Here is a 15,986-nt window from a genome sequence, read left to right as displayed (position 1 = left end):
TGGAGGCCCACTGTGAACAAGCATTATTACAAGCAGGACATCAGTGTGATCGGAACTTCAGATCAGAATCTCTGTGGAGCGCACAAGGCAACGGTTAAATGTCGCTGACTGGACAAAACCATGCAGTTGTTGTAAAGACTGGTAATGTGGCGGCATGCGTGCATTTGAGTAAATTTACCATGTAAGAAAGATTGATTGCTGCTGTAGGGGTTGTACTATTTCCAAGGCAGCATGTGGAGACAGTAGGGTAGTAATGATCCTGCAGGGATGAACTGTGGTGGAGGCTGAGGTCACAGTCACCGAGAGATGCTGGAGGTCATGCGGGGATGAAGTGCTCGGTGAAGGTATGTGTGAGGTTGATGGTCGGTGGTAGGAGTGGGAGTGGCTGCTGGGCAGAGGAGTTGGGACATTCTACTAGACATATTATTGTGTAAACTGAAGCAGGCGCCTCGCTCAGGTTTGTAAACTCTGCTATTTTTTTCCCCATCCACTTTTCCAGCATTTATTTCCTCCACCTCCCAGAGTCTGGGAAAGCCATCATCATCGTCCCCCCCAGCCAGCCGCCCCATTCCAGCGCCAACCCCGTTTCCCTGGCTTCCTACATCTCGTTTCCCTCCTTGGTCAGTGAAATCCCACTTTCCCGTCATTCCTCAGCAGAACTCGAGACACCTCAGGCAGACTACTGTTACGTGGAGGCGGGTACGTAGGGGGAACTGGCTCCGACCAAACAACAGCACCGACCATCTTTTCATCCTCTCTTGCCCCCCACGTGAAAGCAGTGAGTGAGAGCTGGAGAGCAGACCGGTGGGCGACACTTTTACAATTCTGTATATCTCATTTACGGTGATGCCTCAGTCTTTGCCATAGTCATACTGGGCTCCCAAGAAGACAATGGAGTCTGAAAGTGTGAAATGAAAGGAAAGATGTTGAGGAGGAACACAAAGGTACAGTTCAACACATCGCTAGCCATGAAGTGTAAGTGTAATCTCTGTTGTGAATGAATAATGGGCACTAATGAATGAATAAACTGCACTAATGACTTGCTCATGGTTGCATGTTGCATTTTTCTCCTCCCGCCATTAGAAACATTTCTGCAGCGTACCAAGCTGTAAAACGTAGTCATGATGTGGGGAAATGGCCCATTCATGGTTTTCTGTGGTATACCATCAACCACCCACCCACTTCCTGTAAGCCAAAGAGCAGTGGGTCTCCATCTGGAAGTGATGGCTTCATGACCCAGAGGATGTAAGCCTTTTCCTACCACTCAGTGAGGTATGTAAATGTTTCATTGCTAAGGCATGAGAGGACTAAATATGCTCTTGTAGAATATACTTACTGCAGCTTTGAGCCATAAAGGTTGTTACTCTTGATACCAATGAAATCATGTGGTATGACACTGGCACATGGCCTACGTAGATTTCTTAAATATTATTTTCTACATTTTGCGCTGGAATTAAGTATAAAATCTGAGTTCTCATTTGAAGAAATTTTTTGCAGAGTGCAGTTTGTTACTTGTAATATTTGTATATTCAGTTCATTGCTTTAAATACAATTTCTGTAGGCTATGTGTAGCGTGTCCGTGTCAACTGTCTGTCTTGTCTATTGTCTGTAATACTGAAAGCACCAAGCACCAAAGTAAATTCCTTGTGCGTGTCAGCACACTTGGCAAATAAAACCTCATTCTGATTCTGATAATGTTTTCACAGTGACTCATTAGAGAATTTGTATAATTTTCACATATTGTGTTTAGAACCATTTAAAAAATGCAGAAAGGTTAACGAGGGAAAATAGTGAACCTTGTATTTTTCAGTTTAATGACTTTAAAATGTTTTGATGGCCTGGACAATGTGGTCTTCAGAGTGATTAGTAGACACAGTGACATAGAGTAGACACCATAATATGGTAATGTTTTAGAATGACCTGTCCACTCTATTGCCCACTCTAGATCCAAAAGGTGCAAAAGCCATATGACACAAAAGTGTTCATACAGCGCCTGGGTGTTACACGTCTACTATGTTGTCTCTTAAAAGAAATTTATTCCTACCCATTTGCTATTTAATCAAACACTATGCCCAAGGCCTCATAGCATACTGTAGAGAAGGGAAGCCCTTCTTATTCTGATTCCGTCACTCTGTACTTTAGTGAAAAAATTAGAGGTGGGACATAAGACAATATGAACGAGACTAAGAACTCAACCTAACAATGTGAGGAGTCCCAGTTTTTCAGGTAACAACCTGTCTGCAGGTTGGATAATTCCTATCACAATCAAGGCAACGTATCTTATGCTATATTGACACATGGCTACTGTTCAGGTAATGTTCTCATAACACGACAACCTTATAAAGTTACAGCTAGATGGAAATACTGCCTTATAGGCTGTTTAAAACGATCTTTCCTTTAAAGGAGTAGCATTGTGGACACTGTGGCTCCATCCTCGGTGTAACATTTTCTGCTTTTCTCCAATAGCCCAACCGCAGTGGTACAGCTGCTAAAATACAAATAGTTTTGTTAGACATATGCAAGCAGAGCCAGATCTCAGATCCTAAATGCATCATAGTTTAGTCACAGTACAGTGGATATTAGTTCTTGGAAATTACGCTACACCGTGTGAGTCACGGATGAGGATGTGTTGGAAGTGTGTTGGTGACTCCAAATAATATTACCAGGATCCTGAATACCCTGAAGAGAAGCTACTTCCGTGATGTACTCCCATTCTGCCACTTATTCACCCTCGGCCCATTTGCTCAGTCTACACACCCGGTTCCCTTTGCAGTATGTCTTTGACATACAAACAGACACAGGTAGACACCTCTGTCCACAAAGCTGGTCTTTGAAAGTTCCGTGTTGTGCTCACATTATGTTTCTATACAGCGTGGAGTGTATATTAAAGACTATATCCACCATTGTGTATCAGTGTATGTTAAAGACTATATTTACCACGTCCTTCACCCATAGTGGACTGTAGAGTACAGTATCTACGTCTCTCCAGGATTCACTATAAAGTGCTACTGTTTCCCAGTCCTGCTCAGTCAACAAGTCATGGACTGATAATTACAAGTTGCAGTCCATCAATCAGCTGGAAAATATGGGGCTCTGGTGCTGCTGACCAATCAATCAGCCCAAAATAGGGGGTTTCTGACTGGGACACCTTTTGCGGCTCTTAATTCAGAAGATCGAGAAGACCGAGGGAGTGCGGTTGCGCCGGGATCTGGGTCATCATCAAAAGAACCTCTTTCCAAAGGCAAGAGGGTCAGGAGACAGAAAACACATGGAGGAGACAATAACAGACAATAACATTACCTTTCCAAAATGCAGTGGAGTTGTCTGTAATGAATACCTGTGAGAAAGCTAAACACCCTTTAACTGTTAGTCTGTGATTTAAGGATCACTGACTCGCCGCACTCCTGCTGTCTGTATGCAGAGCTGATTGTTTTACTTGGAAGTGTTACTTGGGTTTTATTCCCCAAGGAACCTTTCTTAAAGACAGAGAAAGAAAACTGTTAAAGACGGAACAAAACAGCTGAACCGCTGCCCTTCAGGTCTATCACAATTATGCAGCCAGATGAGATGAACAAATACACAAAAGAAGACTAAATCTGACCGGACACAAAATTGAACCCAAATTTCACCGTAGTGATTTGCGTTTTCCCTTCGAGTGGAGACTGTGACAGAATTGAGGCATCCACCTTTACATCCAATCTAGATCGTAGGTCTCAGATTCACTTTATAGAACATAACCACTGGTTTTCATTCAGACCCATACGTCAAAAATAAATAATCAAGTAGTAAAAACATTATTCATTAAACTCATATCTGTAAAACTCTGAAGGAAAAACAGAATTTCCTCACGAAATGACAATTTGTGACAATTTTTGACAAAGCTTCTTCTATAAATGAAATTTCTAAAGAAAATTTTAATTGCCTAATTATTTCAGTTTTCAGGTTTTCTTGAAACTTTAACACTGGCCACTTCTTGATCTAGTTTTATATCTATAATTTTTCAAATGGGAAAAATACAAAATCTCTATAAAATGTGAAACTTTTCTTTAAGGTGCACCTCATATTTAAAATAGTGATATGAACAGTATTGGGACAATTAGCTCATTAAGGACGTGGGTCAAAACCCTCAAATACGAACCCAATTAGAAAATGAGTTTTGTATTCTATCGCTATAAGTTACATTTAGCTGATGCTTTTCCGAGAAGCGACTTACAATGTTACTCTACCTACAGATATTTACCCATTTAGGTAATGTTACTGGAGCAATTTTAGGGTAAGTACCTTGTTCAGGGATACTATAGCCAGAGGTGGGTATCAAACCTGGGACTGCTGGATCCAAAAGCAGCAGCTGTAATCACTACACTACCATCTGTCTCATAAAAATAAAAATAAAAATAATAATCATAAAAATAGACATACATGACAATAAGCAATGCTATACCATTTTTTAGTTTATGGTAAAAACATGGACATTATTCGTAAGACCTTGTGAAATGCATCGTTAACTCACAATAGCTATTGCATACTGAAGATATGACTACGTGAAGTACTCTGATATATTTTTGTTTAAAACTTCCACTTGATACTGTATATTGTTATATTTCATAACACCTACATTTTAGCACTGAGAACATAACTACGTGGGCTGACCAATCGCACCAACCACAAGACCTCTCACAGCTCGACTTCTGCCCTGCAGGAAATCCCAGAAAACTATGACTGATGCTGAAGCAAGTACACATTTAAAATAAGCTCCTGCAAGAGCATTTTCATGCTGACAACCAGCAACCAACACAGAAAGGGCAGAGATGAGCTCTAGGTATTCAGTGGAGTAAATCTCCTTCACACACCCATAAAGATCACGCATTGCTGGAGTGGAGCAGGCATGTAAACAAAGCTGGATTTACATTGGTTGTTTTGACTGAGGGTACTGATTCATTCCCTAACGTGGACTTTTTAAAGCCCTTGCTAAATTTGGGATTCCAACCACCATCACAGTAACACGCTGCTGCCAGTACTTTGGAGGGAGAGGGCCACTGGAAAGGACCACAACACTGACCACTTCTTGATCTGGTTTTATATCTATATTTTTTTCAAATTGGAAAAATACAAAATCTCTATAAAACGCAAAAGCCCCTGATACAGACACACAGAGAATTCTACTATTTAAGCACATACACATGCAAGCATACTTAGCACCAATTACGCATTTATGGGGATCTCAGCTACACAAGAATGGATCAAAATGCTTGTGTAATGAAAGAACATACTGTATAGCAGAATAACGGGTACCAATGTGACATAAATTACTGAAAAGATTGCAGACTTATTCAGTTTCTTCCGTTTTTTTGTGAGGACACCTTAAATTCAGTTAGATCAACTTTGAAAGATACTTAGGATGAATAAACAGGGGCAATATAAGAAAGGAACACACTGGCATGTCCAAAATAAACCATAAAAACTGAGTATATGGGAACCCTGTATGGTGGGGCCCATCTGACAGTGATTCCCAAACACGTATTCCAACCAAATTAGGGTTCATGGGTATTTGTGGCAGGGGCTCAGTGGGGCGGCGGGCTTAGTGGGGTCCCACTTTCTGCTGGGTCTGGGGTTCGAGTCCTGCTTGGGGTGTCTTGCGATGGACAGGCGTCCCTTCCTGGGTGTGTCCCCTCCCCCTCCAGCCTTACGTCCTGTGTTGCCAGGTTGGGTTCCGGCTTGCCGTGACCCTGCTCGGGACAAGCAGTTTCAGACTGTGTGTGGGTGTTTGCAAGGGTCTTAGGACAGTCACCAAAAAAATATATGCCACAAGTGAATCACTTCATTGTTGCAATATTGAAATAGTACTTTTGGATATTGTAACGTTCATCCAAGTTCATGTCCAATGATCGTGTTTGAAACAGGTCAGTGAGGACGCTCTTGTTAAGTAATACTTATTTCTGAATGTGATATTGAAGGCAGACCCATAACTGGACCTGCTGAATGTATTGTTTTTAATTTGTTAAGCATTTTCATTTATCCATCAATTTGATTTCAATAGCTGCTTGTCCTGAGAAGGGTCACAGTTAACTAGATCCTTTCCCAGAAGCATTGGGTGCAAGGCAGAGGAGGCTGGGTACACCCTAGACTTGATGCCAGTCCATTGCAGGGTAGCCACATATGCTCATGCTTACTCACACATTAGGGGCAATTTAGAGTCACGTGAACTGAAAGTCTTTGGACTGTGGGCGGAAACCAGAGCATCCAGCAGGGATCAAACCCATGTTCTCTCGCACCACCCAGGCGCTCTGAGGCAGCAGTGCTACTCGCTGCCCTAATATGCCACCCATTTTTGTTTATAGTAACTGATAATTTATTCAGTAAAAAAGTGTCAATCCAGCGTTGTACCAGTGTTACGATCACCAGGGTAATACTGAAAGCCTACCAAAGGTCACTGTCAAAACGTTCAGAACTGATGTGTGCCTCGAGTTCACTTTTACATGGCACTGTGCTTTCATTCCTGAAGGCGCTGGTTGGAGTCCCAGGCAGGGTGCTTCTCCAGTACCTTTGGAGAAGGGCACAGCATCTCTAGCGCCACATACAAATATGCTGTGAAGCTGCATTCGGCATAAGATACACTGCATTTTAGTATCAGCTAAGCGATGGACGGATGTCATACAGCGGGCACCAGTAGACTCGACCATTAGAAGAAACCGGACCTCCAGCGAACGTCAGTGTTGCCCTTTTACTCCTTTCACTGGTTGACCGCTCCGTTCCATCCACAAGGGCGGGAGCCAGAGGAGAACGAGTTCCCTGCTTTTTAACGGCACAAATCTGTCACTTGCATGTAATGCAGTGATGGTCAAATGCAGTAAAACAAAAGAATCTAAAGTAAATTTGCCAAGTTTTTTACAGCGCAAAGAAAAGTTTTCTCAGAGCTCCGCCAAGCTGTCTTTCCACCGCGATCGGTTCTGAGTGCAGGTTTATATTATGCAGATGCTGGACTAGATGTAGATGCCACCACCCCCCTCCCCGAACCCTGCACCCCCATCCAGGTTTACAGCCCCCATTTATACCCCCGTGAAGCTTTAGGGCTACTGAATTCATAATTCTGACATAGAAAGAAGCTGTTTGAAAAGATACAATAGTGTTTATGGGTATGGCACTGAAGCAAGAAACTTATCCATAATGTTACATTGAACACAAAAAGTATTTTCATTGGGTTTTCTGCAGCCGAAGGTGTATCTATGGAGCAGCAGGTGGTGTCCTTGGCGGGGCCGCTGTCTAACAGTCTGAAGGTTTCTGGTTTGAATCCCACCCCTGCCCCAGCAGCAGCAAGAAATTGTCCTGACCAACTACAGCGAGCTATTCTGCCCTATAAATGGGTAAGGGCTTGTATGTATGCTGTTTAGCGCACACAGCTAACACTGTAAATCACTTTCAGCTAAAGAAAATTTATACTGGCACAACAAAAATGCATTCATGGAATATAGCTAGTTAAAACTGTAAAACAGATTTCTGCTGAGGAGGTTGGTATAGAATAATACTATATTAATCCCAGCAGGATTAATAAATGATCTAGATGATGTATCTGTTCATTGAGAATTTATAACGGAGATATTCTAAATCACCTTCGTTCCTCTTTAACTAACTGTCATTGGCGTCTGTATGAATGACACTAATGATGTTCAAGGGTCGTATGATGAAAAGTGTAAGTACTAACTGCTCGGATACGGCAGACTATTTTAGGGTTTAGGAGTATGTTTATAGCGATGGAAACTCACAGAGCTGCATTTCTTGTTGGAGGTAACAGACACAGAGTAACTCACTTTTCAATGAAATACAAGAAAACTTAATCTCTGATGCAATATCCTGTGTATCTTCAATCTTGTGGACACGGGGGCGTGTGTGTGTGTGTGTGTGTGTGTGTGTGTAATCCGATCCTCAATCTCGCCTTTTAAAGCAACACGGACTGATCCCTCTGAATGGGAGGAACCGGCCGGCGATTTCTTCGTGTGATCGCTGCGTGTGTCGTGTGGGGGGACAGTGAGGACAGGAGGAGGACAGAAGGAGGAGGACAGGAGCAGGAGGAGGACGGCACTGGGCAGACGCAGTGAAAGCGACCTTCATTCTGAGAAACACGCACTCGGACGGATCGGACAAGTGTGAGGAAGGTGAAGGTGCGGGCGCCGTGAATGATGTGACTCGTGCGGAGACGTGTGATGATGATCACGGTCTAAAGCAAGTGAAGTGGACGGAGACGCAACGCACCGAGAGTCCCGAGGTAATAAATAAATAATGAATAATCGCGCGCGGTGGATATTTTTTAGGGAAACTTTGGCACGCAGCAGACTGCGCTCAGAGAGATGTTCGCGTGTGGTTGCGAGCGGCTGGAGGAGCAGAGTTCAGCTTTCCAAGGAGGAGTCAGTGGGAGAGACTGAGGCTCTAGAGCGCAGGACAGCGGAGATCCACGAGGAGACCAGCGCAGCGCGGCAGGCTCGAGTCCCCAAGCCGATTATTTATGCGTGCGTGTGCGCGCTGTGTATGGCTGTGTGTGTGTGTCTGTGTGTGTGTGTGTGTGTGTGTGTGTGTGTGTGTGTGTGTGTTGCTTCCCAGCCGCAGCAGCAGCATTAACTTACACCTGAGTGAAGCGATCAAACAAGCTCTCCGCTCCGTTAGCTGAGCGAATTTTTATTTGTGTCGGGAAGACTGGGGTGGATGAGAGGTTTGGGACCACCGCACCGAGCCCGAGGTATCATTGTGTCCTGATTTTTAAGAGCCGTCGTCGGCTTGCACTGTGGTTCCAAACCATTTCTTGCCCTTCCTTGTACTTCTGATCAAGGGTTTGACTTTGATTGAAACACTAAAACGCCTTCCGCATATATAGATGCGCAGATCTTTGTTGAAGTTCACGATCTTACGCTGCCCAGGCACGTGGGCAAAGGTGTCTCTCAGGTATATAGAAGTTAATAAAAGAGGGCTCTGACTAAAGTTGTGGTCAGGGGACCTGGAGGGTGAGGGCTTAAACATCTGTACACTACACACCTTTTCCACAGTATCACTCCTTTAAAAAGTGATGGGCTAGTAAAGATAAAAGGGCTCATTTTTAATATCCGTTTTACCTGGTTTAATTGTTCTGTCATGGTCAGGTCGTACATGAGCTTTTGTGAGTTGACAGGAAATTGCTATTTTGGCTGAATGTATGATATGTTAGAGGTTATATGGACAAAGGTGTATTGTTTCTAACTAATTTTATGCATAAGCAGTGTAATTAATGGTTACTTGACAAAACAATGCAATGAAGCCTAGAAAATGTAGGCAATTTGGTCGGTCCCTCAAGTGAAGACACAACTTGTCTTTTTTGTCTTTGCATGGTTTTTCAGGGGGGATTTTAAAAGTTGCAGTTTTCTTATCATGTTCCTTATTTTACACTGAGATGAAATCCTGGTATAGGTCCAACACCATTGAATCACATTACTAAACCCACGGTGACATTTAATTTATAGCTTGTTTTTTTCTCTGTTAACTAAAAATATTTCCAAGGATTCTGGGATCCCCGGCGACATGTACGCTTTTTATTTCTGGAAAACAATTAATTTTCGGTTCTCTGCCGAAACAAGCAATTTTTCTGTCCTCTTCATAGAAAGTAAAGTGTGCAGTTTTTTTAAAAAACCTAATACCTGCACATTTTTAGATTTTTCTTTGCCCACTAAGCCCAACTGGCCATCATTCGTAATATCCTCTGCTCACATTTAGTCAGTCGCTGCTGCATGGTGAGCAGCTGAGTGTTTTATGAGTGTGTGGTGAACAGTGCTGAAGATGTTTACACCTCAATGCAGTGGAATGTCTTGAGCTATATTTACAGATCTTGCTGATAATCAGTGTGTCCAGTTCACTGAAGCGTATCATTACATTTTAATCACTGGTTCCTCTCATGGTAGCGGGGTGGTGGTGGCCAGGGGCAGGGGTGGGGGTCTTTAAGCCCACTCGTTGGCCTTGTTTGCTGTAAGTAAAATACAGATGTAGGATGAGTTGTGGAGTACTGGTCTATAATATCACTGTGTGTTTATCTGCTTTATTTCTACATGTGATACCTAAACATCTGAGTGTATGTGTTTGTAGATGTTTTCTGATCTTTGGGCAAGTTTTATTGAGTAAAATGCCCCTTCAGTATTATAAAACTCTGAATATAGTCCTCGTTAGGTAAACAGATAATTTAAAAAAACTATCTACGTAATTAAGTGTACAGTACTAACTTAGTATCTAACTAAGTGCCCAAACTTGTTGTTGAGTTTTGTTTGGTGGGGAATTATTTACAGCGCTAAAATTGAGTCAATCTGAAGTTCCTACAATGATAGCTAAACCCGTGTGTGTGTGTGTGTGTGTGTGTCCGTGAACATGACACATCACTGCTTTTCCTTGGGACAGAAACCAATGAGTTCTGTGAAGTATTTAGGAAAAAAAAAAGTTAGTGACTGAAGTGTCACATTTTATTTATAGTTTATGTGTTTGCAGTATATTATTATCCTGGAGAACTCTGCATGTGGCTGGACTTGGTCCTGTCTTCTGAAGGTATTGCAGAAGGGAACACAGGGGAAGGATTATAACATCCCTTGACCTGACCCAGCTGACAGAGCATACTGACTTCTGCAGGACTGACACCAGAAGGAATTAGTCAGAGTCCGCACCCTTACCCAGGAGGCTACAGTATCTCCACTGCAATAGTGCGTTACAGCCGTATGCTCAGGCTAGCAGGTCAAAGGTTAAGTATCATGTGAAGGACTGCAGTGGTGTGTTGTATCCAGAGCGTGTCCTGTTTCAGTTTCCAAGCTTTAGTGAATGCAGGGAAGCAATGCAACATGGGAATGAAAACCCACAGTCAAGCACAGAAATGAAACAAAAAGCCATAACTCTGTTAAGAAGTCAGTTCTACATGAGCAGAATAAATCTGAAGTGATCCTGGCATCAAATGTGCAGGAAGGCCTGTCCCTAAGAACAAGCTTTTATGAGAGACTGTTGTCAGTCTGTCGTTACACTCTTCAGTCTGTCCCACTTTCCTCTTGGTAACTATTTGGAGTTCACAAAGACCATCCCAGATTAAAACATATGAGCCCCCCTGAGTGTGTGCTTTCCCCTCAAATTCTTGGAAAGTGATCCAGGTCTTGACAGAGACAATGAGGAAAGGAAAGAACGGCATCAACAGGGATTTGAAATGTCCGGTGGAATGATATCATTGAATCACCTAAAAGCTGACATCACTGCAGCTGTGCACAGAAAAGTGTCAGGAGAGAATGGCTTTGGGGGCTCAAGGACTAGGCATGCATAATGCTCCAGAGGGCTTTGTCCAGTCAGTGAGCCCTTGAAGCTTCCCTGGTCTGATCAAAAGGTCTGAAAAATAGCACAAAGCTTGCAGGTTTCTCTCAAACTGCATCACCTGTGGCTCCAATGGTTAATTTTTCCTTTTGGCCCAGGACAGTCCAGTCTGTGAAAATTCACTTGAACAAGTGCTTCAGCAAGGCTATGATCCATGTGGTTTGTACTTCTGAAGGTACGGTTGGTTTCGGTGTTGTCATATTGATTTGTCACAATTTCCTCACAAATTTAAAGGTTGTTCCGTGTCAGGATTGTCTACCGCTATTGCTGTATTTCGATGTTTTGCTCCCTCATTGCCGCCATTCTTGCTATTCTTGATGAATGGCTCTCCCACGACGAGGGCTTGTGATTTAGCTCTCAGTGGTGAAGGTCGCAAAGACCCCTGTTTCTATAGCTCTTGGACTGTAGAGTCCAGCCTGCTGTGTGGATAATCTGGGCAATGGTCTAGCTGTCCATCAGTAGCTATTGTGGCAGCCATTGCCTTGCAGTTTAGGCTGATAATGTGGCGTGGACAAGTCGGGATAATCCCTGTGGGACCCACGAGCCTGCCAGCCCATATCTGCAGCAGTTCTGACTTTCCCAAGGGCCACCGGTTCTTCGCTGTTCTCAATGAAGAATCAGAACCTGTACCGTATCCTACAGAGAGCAAACGTCACTGTAAACCCCAGTTTAGGTCGGATTTCATCTGGTGCGCCTCCTTTCTGAAGGCAATGTAAACTACTTTTTTACTTCACTTGCACATCTGTAGCTTGGAAATTTTTTTTAAAAAATGTTAAATGGAGATTATGCACTTTATTCATTTAATTGTTATTTTTATCCAAGAACCTTACAAGTTAGGCTTGTATACTAACCATCTTACGAACATTTATCTCTTTTTTACATCAGGGTAATTTTTACTGATGTTAGTCAGGGTAAGCACCTTGCTCAAGGGCACTACAGCAGGCAAGGCAACCTGCTGGTCCTCAAGTACAATGTGGGGACTGTCACATCCCACGGGGTCACTGCCCCTCCTGGTCAGAGGCGGCGCCACTCAGTGCCGCTAGCTAACGCTCACCTATCACCTCACAGGCTCGTAGGACATGGAGGTATAAAAGGAGCCAGCGGAGCAGAACTAGTCGCGGATTCTTAATCAGCAGTTCTCTTGTGCTTCGTTGGCGATTGGTAGGCTCTTGTTCCCTCAGTTTGTTTTCTAGGTGTGCATGTTCCAGTCCCGAGTGCCCGTCCCGTCAGTTCCTGCCTCTTGTTCTTCAGTCCTGGTCCATCGTTCCTGTCCGGTATTTCGTCACGTCTCAGGGTTGCGGTCAGACTCACAGATTAGCGTTTCACTGTTCACCGTAGTTCCAACACCGTGTGTGTTTCCTGGTCTCGTGTTTCTTGTTTCACTTCCACCGAGTGTCTTACAATATTCACCGTACACGTCTAACCTCACACTGCACGTGAAGTCATTATATATTTCGTCTGTGTTTGGACGTAATAGCAACGCGCGTCCGTGTCGGACTCCCGTCCGGACGCTACAGAAGAATCCGCCTGCTAATATGACTTCAGCGGAATGGCGTGAGCTGGCGGATCTGACAGAGGCGAACCAAGAACGGCTCCTGGTTTGCGCAAATGCCGCTAGCCGCCTCACAGATCAGTTGGGGCGGTTGACACGACTCCTCGGTCGCGGTGGGCGGGGCGCCGATCCGACCAGTTCGCAAACGCATGATGATTGGCGGACATGTCTTTTTGATCGTCTTTATGCTTCCTCGGGTCCTCGCGCGGAGCCCACGAGCCCTGTGCAGACCAATGGGATCAGCGCTACTGAGCAGCTGTCCGTTCCCTTCCCGGAGGCTTTGCAAGGTAGTAGAGGTGAGAACCAGAATTACACAGAATACTCAATCTCCAGTCCAGCCTCTCTGTTCCCAGGGCCCTACTCTCCAGAGTCACCCCCTAGCCCAGACAGAAAGACAGAGAGACAGTTCTTCCCCAGCACCAAGAGTTTTCAGGTGCGTTCCAGGTCTCCAGTGGAGAAGACATCCAGCCCCCGATTGTCAAGACCACTCTCTCAGGAGTTCTCGCCGGATTACCGGAGCAACTCCAGGTCCAGCCGGACCCCGACGCCGCCAGGGCAGCAGGTGCCCTACAGCCCTGTGGACAGTGAGCCGGCTCAAGCACGCAACCTTGTCAGCTGTGCAGGGCTCGAAGAACAGTGCGTCAGACAGGGAATAATACGACTCAGTAACGGGCGTTTGACAGAGGAGGAAAGGAGGCGCCGTTTTCTGCAACGCTTGTGCTTTTACTGTGGAGCTGCGGATCACGTTCAGGTTTCCTGTCCAGTGCGGCCACCCCGTGGATCCCAACGGACCGACTTACTGGTGAGTGATGTATCTCTCCATACCTCCCTGTTGACATTACCAGTTACAGTATCCTGGGGTTTCCAGCAGCAGCAGACGGAAGCTATGGTAGACAGCGGCGCTGCAGGGAATTTCATGGATCATGATATGGCTGCGTCCTGGGGCTTGCCCTGTGCCCGATGCCCAAAACCCCTGGCTATTAAAGCTATTGATGGCGCTCCAATCGGGTCGGGGCGTGTAGAACAGCGCACAGAGCCCGTTACTATGCAGGTAGGGCCACTCCATAAGGAACAGATATGGTTCTATCTGATTAAGTCCCCTGATAACCCCATTATTTTGGGATATCCATGGTTATGCACCCATGACCCTATTATCTCTTGGAGTGAGGGGAAACTGCTGTCTTGGGGACAGCAGTGTCCCAAACACCTGGAGACGTCTTGTAACTCCACATCCATAGAGAGCCCTAATGCAGATCTTCCCCTGCAGCTTCCAAGGGAGTATGCAGATCTAGTGGCGGTGTTTAGCAAACACAAGGCTGCAGAACTGCCTCCTCATAGACCTTGGGATTGTGCTATAGATCTTTTTTCGGGCACTACACCCCCTAGGGGGCGGGTATACCCTCTTTCTCAACCTGAACATCAGGCAATGGAGGCTTATATAACGGAGGCACTAGAAGCCGGATTCATCCGGCCGTCTACCTCTCCAGCTTCCGCTGGCTTTTTCTTTGTTGAGAAAAAGGACGGGGGTTTGCGCCCCTGTATTGATTATCGGGGGCTAAATGCCATTACTGTGAAGTACCCGCACCCCTTGCCTCTTATCACGTCGGCCCTCGAACAGGTTTCCGGTGCTACCATCTTTACTAAACTGGACCTTAGGAGTGCATATAACCTGATTCGCGTTAGGGAAGGGGATGAGTGGAAGACCGCCTTTAGCACCGCCCTCGGCCATTATGAGTACCTGGTCATGCCTTTTGGCCTGGCGAATGCACCTTCCGTATTCCAGGCTTTTGTTAATGAAGTACTCAGAGAACTAATTAATCGCTCAGTATTAGTGTATCTGGATGATATCCTGATCTTTTCTCGGTCCCGTGAGGAGCATATTGGACATGTCAGGGAGGTGTTGCAAAAGCTGGCAGCACATAAGCTGTACGTGAAAGGGGAGAAGTGCCAGTTCCATGTGCACTCTGTGGATTTCCTGGGGTACATCCTAACACCCAACGGGGTCACGATGGATCCACAGAAGGTCTCGGCAGTTCTGTCATGGCCTCAGCCAAAGACAGTAAAGGACCTGCAACGGTTCCTAGGTTTTGCGAATTTCTATAGGCGCTTCATAAGGAACTTCAGTTCCGTTGCAGCCCCGTTGACTGCGCTGTTAAAAGGAGCCCCTAGGCGCCTGACCTGGACTCCTGAGGCGAGTCAGGCCTTTGAAGACCTAAAGCAGCGTTTTACTTCTGCCCCAATCCTGAAGCACCCTGATCCCAAACTGCCCTTTATTGTGGAGGTTGATGCTTCTGAGGCCGGGGTAGGGGCAGTGCTCTCACAGCGCCAGGGAAGTCCCCTGAAGCTCTATCCATGTGCGTATTTCTCACACAAGATGTCGCCTACTGAACAGAATTATGATGTAGGAAACAGGGAGCTCTTAGCCATAAAGATGGCCTTAGAAGAGTGGAGACATTGGTTAGAGGGGGCTACGCACCCATTCTTAGTGTTAACTGATCACCGGAACCTGGAGTATCTGCAGAAGGCAAAGAGGCTCAATTCCAGACAGGCGCGGTGGGCCATGTTCTTCACCAGGTTCCGTTTCACGGTGACCTATCGTCCTGGCTCCAAGAACGGCAAGGCCGATGCCCTGTCCCGTTTGTTCGAGGTATCGCCTCAGCTCTCCCCACCAGACACCATCTTGTCCCCGACGCAGTTTGTGGCTCCTATCCGTTGGGCTTTATTGGACGATATCCAAGCAGCCCAACGTCAAGAACCCGGTCCCAACGAGCAGCCCCAAGACAAAGAATACGTCCCGTCCACTGTTCGGTCCGAGCTCCTACACTGGGCCCATGATGGTCCAAGTACAGGACACCCAGGGGTCAACCGAACCTTGAAGCTTCTCGCTGAACGCTTCTGGTGGCCATCCATGAAACAGGACGTACGAGACTTCGTCCTTGCCTGCACCACATGTGCCCAGGCCAAGGTCCCACGGCAGCTGCCAGCAGGGCTTTTAGAGCCACTCCCGATTCCCAACCGTCCATGGTCCCATATAGCGGTGGACTTCCTTACTGATCTTCCGTGTTCTGATGGAAACACCACCATA

The 15,986-nt window shown here is 45.5% G+C and overlaps 1 protein-coding gene across 5 annotated transcripts in view; it reads left to right on the top strand.

Moving 5' to 3' along the window:
* Positions 1-7,931: 7,931 nt before the first annotated feature.
* Positions 7,932-15,986, top strand: part of plekhh1 (pleckstrin homology domain containing, family H (with MyTH4 domain) member 1) — a 47,040-nt gene continuing 38,985 nt past the window's right edge. For 2 of the 5 annotated variants that reach the window (XM_018734261.2, XM_018734254.2), the window contains exon 1: positions 11,436-11,524. In XM_018734261.2, the coding sequence (XP_018589777.2) occupies positions 11,504-11,524 (21 nt within the window). In that variant the 5' untranslated portion in view covers positions 11,436-11,503. Of the gene's footprint in view, positions 8,261-8,481; positions 8,502-8,696; positions 8,729-11,435; positions 11,525-15,986 lie in introns of those variants that run through there. The other 3 variants (XM_018734269.2, XM_018734277.2, XM_029258663.1) reach the window with 3 other exon arrangements.

Source organism: Scleropages formosus, chromosome 15 (genome assembly GCF_900964775.1).
Source record: "Scleropages formosus chromosome 15, fSclFor1.1, whole genome shotgun sequence".
NCBI lineage: Eukaryota > Metazoa > Chordata > Actinopteri > Osteoglossiformes > Osteoglossidae > Scleropages > Scleropages formosus.
Note: the sequence above shows the minus strand (reverse complement) of the source record. Positions and strands in the feature narration are given on the sequence as shown.